At 29.3% G+C, this 8459-nt stretch overlaps 1 protein-coding gene across 1 annotated transcript; it reads left to right on the plus strand.

Annotated features, from left to right (window-relative positions):
- Positions 1–2643: 2643 nt before the first annotated feature.
- On the plus strand, positions 2644–8023 carry LOC108729626 (sodium channel protein Nach; the record flags this gene model as incomplete). Its single annotated transcript, XM_018458811.1, has 4 exons — positions 2644–2776; positions 3260–3323; positions 7194–7365; positions 7878–8023. Coding segments are annotated over 4 exons (515 nt in total), but the record flags the coding sequence as incomplete, so codon positions are not given.
- Positions 8024–8459: the final 436 nt, after the last annotated feature.

The raw sequence follows: 8459 nt of genomic DNA on the forward strand, positions 1-8459 counted from the left end.
GCTATATAGCGCGATATATCAATGTCTACCGTACACTTATAAACTATTCACGATATTACCAGGGAAACGACAAACGGTACAATTTCATATCCTGTAGTACCAAGCGATCGCAAACGCGATATCAAAGTAGCGGAATAGTAATTGAACGATGCCAGATACACGATCTGATCTTGCTGGATCTCTTTTGTCATAACGCGGACCAACACATGTATGAATCGGTCGCACGCGCGTTTTACTGCTCCCGATGTAAACGACGTCAGTCGTAATCCCAGATGGCTGCGCGAGTGCTCGGCACTGCTCGGGATATTACCTGCGCTGTCCGTAACACCCGTGTAATTGCGTTACGGGAGTTTTCATTTCGTGTTGCATACCCGGCTATAACATTTTCTTTCGTTCCGCGTAATCGGTTGCGCACGGTTTGCGGTTATTAAAGAGAAACTTACAGAACTCTATATATATATATATATATATATACACACACTTCACCCAAAAGATTTCAATTATTATTGTAAATCTTTAATTATTATATTTTAATGATTACTTTTAATTTACAAAATTTAGGTCGTTGATAGTTGTTTGATAATTGTTTGACATTGAAAAATATCATAAAGATATTAAATATCGTATCTACAAAACTGCATAACATATTTATAATAATTAAACCTTTTTTTACTCATATATACCTTGTGCTTTTGTATTTCGGTTGCTATTTAAAAAATAAAAGTCAATTGATGTGATAAGGTAAGTACATACGGTAATGAAACTGGAAACATTGATCAAGAAATATGGCTAGATAAAAATATATCTTTATCATGAATTTTATTTTTTAACTTAATTAAAAATTGTAATTTTGCAAAACATTTGCAATATACCAAAATATTATCTGATACTTCAGTTTTTTATGCAAATTATTATAATACATAATATTTTAAATAACTATTTATTGTAGGCTGGAATTAGTTAATGTCTGTGTTATACAAATTAAAAAACAGATAATAGACAATGTGGTTCGAAAAAAATAAAATTAAACCTAAAAACAATACTTTTATGAGACAATGGATGACAAAAGATTCGGAGAAATCATCGCGCTTGAAGATTATATCAAAATATTTAAAATTGTATTATGAATACTCCACTATAAACAGTTTAAAATACTTTACTGATTCTCAAAGACCTTGGTTTGAAAGGTAACTTCAATTATATTTATTTATAGTATAATTATATGTGCATAAATGGATATAGGATTATATAGGAATTTCTAAACATACGTATATACATAAGTATAAATATAGCAAAAGACATGCTGCTTTAGATTTAGTTTTTTCGATACAAATATGGCTTTTTTAATTCTTCTCAGTTAACAATAAAATTTAATTTAGTATATATTATATATTCAACATTATATATTCAACATTTTAATATACAAAACAATAAAATAAATGAAGAATTAATCCAGATACACGGCAAGTAGACATTACCGTCATCATTTTATCAAAATGACTATAAATGACGTTTGTTATACACACACTTGGGAAATAATATTTTTAAATTACTGTTTATAAGCTTAATTAATATATATAATGTTATGTAATTATGATTCAGTGCTAAAAACTCTGTACATTAATTTAAACATTATTATTTCTAAAATAATATTATTTACGTAATCATTTACGTAATATCATGAACGTATTTTGGAAAAAATAGTAATTTATGTTCGAAAATTTTAAAAGTTTTTTGTAAATTTGTGTATCTTTTTATACTTTCCTTAAAGGATATCAAGTCATATTATCCTATTTTATTTATATTTTTAAAACACTTTAAGTTATGCGAAACACTAATGTTTTATATTCAGAAGATCATAGTACAATGAAATTTTACTTGAGCAGAATTTATATGGATGTTGCTCACTCATTTAACAATGTAAACTCGCACTCAAAAGTCAACTCGTATAATATGATTATTAGGTCTTTATTAAAGCAATGATAAAAGCGATTTGTGCAGACTATGCACGTGAGACTTTACAAATGCATACATTATAGCTCGCGTATATAAGCGGAATGTATGATTATAGTTATACAGTTTAATGAGCGTATACTAATTTTTCGTGAGATTAACGGTGCCACGGTGAGTAGAGATTCTTGGATTCATAGTGGTCCGCACAAATCAAGTCATCCACAAATCACGATCCTTTTTCGCGGTACAAAACAAATGCGGTACCCTTTGCGAGAAAAGGAGAAAAAAGGAAAACGGAAAAAATGTAATTCCATAAAATGCTGGAGTCATGTCGCGATACGGCGTTGCCAGTTGATTTAATGTACCGTTACGTGTGACGTTAATAGCGCGGTGCGAATTTGGTAATGAGCGTGTCGTGGTACGAACAGGAACAAATTGTTGCTCGACATATCGCTTGACTTACAACACGTAAATCTATATTTTTGCTTTACGCCTAATATTGTTGCCTTTAAACTTTTAAAAGTTAAATAAAAAAAATATAAATAAAATAAATGAAAGTTTAAATAATTAAAATAAGCGAATAGGATAAATAAATAATTAAAATAAGCGAATAAAGTATAATTGCTTTAACCAAATAATGATATTTTTGCACTTGCCGTGTAATTAAATATATCTTTCAGAATTTTGTGGGTTATTATACATTACATAATTATATGTTTCCTGGTGTTTATCTTTTATATTTTCTATCATGAATTTATGACAACACCTTTAGTAACTTCCGCGGATACAAACGATCATAAAACGACTACTTTACCTTTTCCAGGTAAGATAAAGATTGAGATATTTCCTAAAATTTGTATGTGTGCATGTAATTTATTTATATGAAGATTTATTTGATTTTTTATAGTATAATGTAAAACAGTTTATTTTTATATCCGTTTTGTTGTTGAAAACTTTTATAATGTATTTCAAACTAGGATTATTCATCTCCTAACAGATAAACATTTTTCTGGAAGGAATCAATTGTAATAATTGCGAAAACCAAATTTATATATTTTTATATATTCGAGTAAAGGAGTTTATCCGAGGGAGTAACCACTTAATGTAATCGTGGGACAGGGTCCTCGAAATCATTATAAAATTCATATGAAATCTCTATGTATAATTCGATAATTACATAAAGATTCTTACTATTAAAAAGTTTTTATACTTTAAAATGATTTTCTCCTTATTTTATATTTTCTCTTTTCTCTTTTTTTTTTATTTTATTGCATTGCTTTAAAGCGTACGCCTCGATAATTTTTAGCAATCGCCATCTGCTCCGTTAACAGGATAAGTCGGCAATCCGCAACGGAACTGGCGACCAATATGTGAGTTCGATTTGTATATTAAATAAATACAAACTACATTCCCGTATTGTATATTAAATAAATGCATTTGCGAATGCACGAACGATGGCGAGATGCTGATACACACATAGATCCACTGCAGCATTTTGGATGCGTGTGTGTGGATGTGATTTTGTCGTTTTACATCAAACTGCACCAATTGCACAATCGGTCGGGATCGTTCAAAGTATCGCTGGCTGTTTAACGCGTATTATTCTACGAATTTTCTCTGCCCATGCTGAAGCGGTCACTACATTGACCAGCGTGAATTGCAAATATTCGCAAATATTGTCGGCTTGATCGCATAATCTACCTCTACGTTGATAATATAACGTTGATAATAAAGCAGCAGTGCAAATATTTGACAATGCCGTCGGTGTTAATATTATATTATGTATAATTATTAATTTGTCTAGGCATGAGAAAGTTACTTTCTAAAAGTAATCAGTTACTCTTTCAGTCAAGTCAAGAAAATAAGTTACCGTTACTTAAAGGTAACACAGTTACTTTTTCTGTCACTACAATATAATGATATCGTTACTGTCGTTGAGAGTTACAAAATAGAATTTGTACTAAAATTTATACTACCATCTTCGTAAAGATTGATAAGTATTAAAAAGTAACGAATCTATACTTAAGTAACAGTAATGTTATTTTTTATAAAAAGGAATGAAAATAATTATTTTTAGAAAATAACGTTGTCAATCCTGATAACAAAAGACAATTGATAAACGTATTCTAAATAAATATAGAGATAGAGAGTAGGTGTGATAAATGATACGTATCTATTGTTGATAGATACGAATCTATGATTGAGGATAGGTTTACTAACCATGGTGGTATTTCCATTGACCAGAGAATAGAGTTAACTCGCCGCAATTGATACGATATACGCGAAGCTTAATCGACCGGTCAACGCATTGAATCCTACTTCGCTTTTTACGACGTTCCGAGTCAACTGGCACGCCGATTATCATTAATTCGGTATCGCGCACTCTCTTCGGACGCAACTAGAACGGATCGATGCATCGCGCATTGATGAAGAGCGTAGAATCGGTGATTACGGCTCATTTAATTAGGGTGTTAATATCCTAAAATCGCGCGAACCGTTTTGTGCGACGCTACCTTATAGCCATTCTCGAACTTTTGGCTCTGTTAATGAAAGAGACGTTTCCGGAATTGTTGATTTGGAACAAGAATCTTCAAAGTTTCATAACTTCAGCACAAAGTTTTATCCCGCTTGCACGTCGATTAATGTCATAATTTTTTATTAAGCTAGTATTATAAAGCATATTTTTGATTATAGATTTCAATTAAACACTAGATGCATGTATATTCATAGAAATATATACTAATACTTTGGCACTTTCTACCATTTATATACACAATACTATATTATACATAATTTTACATATCTATATATGTATAAATTTCTACAATGTTATAAACTGGACTAATTTCGTGCTGTGAGTTGTTTCTTTTTTACTTTAATATTACATAATTAATTACGCATTTGAGGCTTCCACGGTTATCTTCTTCGATTATATTAGAGGGTTTACGGGTTATCACCGTGTCTTCTTTCATGGTCGACGCTAACGTTTCGTGAACCATGCTGTTCACTTCATCAGGGCGAAGGGCGCACTGATACAGTATCAGCCCCTCGCCCTGATGAAGTGAACAGCATGGTTCACGAAATGTTAGCGTCGACCACGAAAGAAGACACGGTGATAACCCGTAAACCCTCTAATATAATTACATAATTAAATGTGAAGAAGTTTAAGTAAAAAGCAAATTGATCGAAATTAAATAAGAACTTCAAAATTTTATTTTATTCATTTTCAAAATAAAAAGAGAAGAGAGAGAAATAATATAGAAACATTTTATAATAAAAGATTTGCATCTAAAGTTTTACATAAATTGTCGTACAATTCAACAATTTATTTTTACAAGTTAAATTGTAATTACGGTCTATAACGAAATATGTACTAAATTGTTTAGAAAATTATTTATGTTGATTTATGCGCTTAATTGGCAAATGCATATTTAAATATGTATGATGTTACTAAAGGTATTACTTGAAAATTATTATATAATATTATTTATTAATGATACGTAAAATGGAATTACGTGTAATGCACTAAAGTTTTAAAATTATGTACTTACATTAATATATAACAGACACAAATAGATTATCATGTACATACATAGAGACTAAAAAAATGCCCGATTTGAATTTTTCATATTTTCCTGGTTGTTTAAGAAAATTCTCTTTTAATTTGAATTAAATTAATTACACGCACAATAATACGTGTAATATAAGTTGATAATATTGAAAACAATAAGAAGAATCATTAGAGGAGAAGGTGGTATTATGGCATCCCAGTTATATTTTACACAATAACTTTGTTAATAATCAATATTTAAGTTAAAAACTTGACAATTACATTCGTTAAAATGTTATTGAATCGATTCTGAACTCAAAGTTACGAAATATTTATTACTTAGGATACTATTAATAAAAATGTGGCGACATTGCATAATGACTCAAAGAAAAAAATGGGTGGTAACGTGGCCTTCCATAAAAATAATCTTAAAATATTAGTTTTGTTTAGAAAACAGTATTTGGTTATAAAATTAACAAAAAAGTAAAAGTTTTAAAATGTATGCAAATGAATGTATATACATTCACATAACTTCTGCATATAAGTTGCTCAGTACTAAAAATCTAAGTACTAAAAATAGTGCACGTAATATAAACTATAGATTAACAGTAGAGCTACAATCGAACATATTAAATAATTATTTTGATATGAAAATCTCAAAAAAGAGATCGTGAGTAATCAATATCCACAGATGGCCACATTAGCAAAATGCTATGGTATTGTTTAAATTTGCATAACTAAAAATATATACAGTCAAATAAAATGTTAAATAGCAAATAACACACTCAAAAATACATAATAGTAAGTGCTGGTTATTGAGTATTGATAATATTAGCGTCATGGTGTAACGGCGAACTGTTGAACTAATAATTCCATAAGTAATTATTAGGATTCGCTATATAATAGCGGAGATATTAAGGGAAGCCACAATGTATACACTGGCCATAATACCACCTTCTCCTCTACTTTCTTTTGTAAGAGAAGCACAAGAAAATATATATCAGTTTTGAGCAATTAATTGCAATATTTTCAGTATACATGTAGTCCATTCTTACCTATCTAATAAAGATGTTGATGCTGTTTTTAGATATTATTATTAAAAATGAATACATAATCTACAATGTACATATACTAAAAAGATTTAATTGTGAAAGACAATGAAAGAAATTATTATATTGTATATAATAATTTTTTTTTTTTTCCCCGAGAATTATATACTTTACTAATTTTTTTTATTTATACCTATATGGAGAATTAAATCAATGAAAAAGTAATTATAATATAAAAATACATTATTAATATTTGCTAATCGAGCTATTGCTAGTTTTAAAAGCATTACGTTTGTGCGGTATATTGTCAATCAATTTGTCCATCACAGAATGAAAAATTAATTATCAACTTTGAACACATCACTTTTCTCATTACAGAGACCAGTTTGTCGAACTTTAGAATATGAACATTGTTTTAAAATATTTTCAGTATAATATCAGTATAATATATATACCATAATGTATCGTAAAAATATATAAAATTTATTGTATAGTTGAACAATATGGATGACAATTATGTTGTCAAAAGAAAATTGCACATCGTTTTTGTTCGCTACTGTGCTTTTAAGATAACCTTGAGAAATATATATCATGTATGATGGCTTTTATTGAAATATTTACGACATTTTTCTTAAAACCAGTTTTAAAGCAAATATCACGAACCAGACAGTTGATGAAATTCTCATCTTGATAATGCGGCTGGGCAATCTCTACATTTCTAATTTTGACACGGATAATCATGATGTGGAATTAGATAAACTTTTAACAACTTATCATAATGGGATTTACGATGTCACTGAAATAATGAAAGCTGTACGTATGCAAATTCAATCATCATCATGTTTCAAATATGTGATACACTAGAATTTTACTTACACACTTTTATTAGACTTTTCTTATATACGTATACGTTGATATACGTATAAAATCCTTTTAATTGTGCAATAATTAGAATAACTGTAATAGTAAACTGTTTAATTTTTATTGTTTAGTGTAATAATAAAAGTTTAAACTCTCAAGTTTGTTTAATTTTAAATGCAAATTTCTTTATAGTCTCATTACTACTATACTGATTTTTTGCGGACACTCCCTGCTTAAATTTATCTGTCTAACTTTCAATCCTTTGGTAATTCTAGCAAACAGAAATCATTTATGTAGGCACATTACTTTATTTTTTGCCGATGTAGCTGTTTTAAATATAAGGTTTCCTTAGAAGATCAATTAAAATATTATTTGCACGCGATACTTTGCGTGTCGACCGCCGTTGTTACAGCTCAGAAAATTGTAGCAATTTACGACATGTGTAGCGTATTTGCATTTTCCAGCTGACTCCGCAATGTTCGATGATGCTATCGAAATGTAAGCTGCATGGAAACTACAGCGATTGTTCGACACTTTTTAAGTTTCGCAAGACGCAGGACGGATACTGTTGCACTTTCAATTACGTGCGTGAAAGCGACGACATTTTCGAGTGAGTATCCCGTGTTTTCAAAACATATTTCAAGGAAGCATACAACATATACAGTAGTTAAATCACTTATTTGACTTATTTATCTATGTTCAGATAGTGCAGTGACATTTATATTTCAGAGTGTAAATGAAGCATATTTTCAAGCTATCATTATGATATAAAAATGTTCTATTATTTGTATAAAATTGTTATATTTATCATTGTTTTATTTTACTATATTTCATTATTATTTATTGTTTAACAATAAGAAATAAATATAGAGGAAAGTCCCCTATTATGAGATAAGCGCCTAATATGAGATAGCAGCGTTTCTGCTAAACTAATAAACGCTATCTATTGGTTCCACTATAAATTTGCTCTTGGATTGAAAACTATTTAGTAAAAAGTTCATTATTAGACCATGCCTATAGTTATTGTAAAACAAGATTTTAGAATT

Source organism: Mycetomoellerius zeteki, unplaced genomic scaffold (assembly GCF_001594055.1).
Source record: "Mycetomoellerius zeteki isolate Tzet28-1 unplaced genomic scaffold, Tzet1.0 scaffold780, whole genome shotgun sequence".
In the NCBI taxonomy this organism is placed as follows: domain Eukaryota; kingdom Metazoa; phylum Arthropoda; class Insecta; order Hymenoptera; family Formicidae; genus Mycetomoellerius; species Mycetomoellerius zeteki.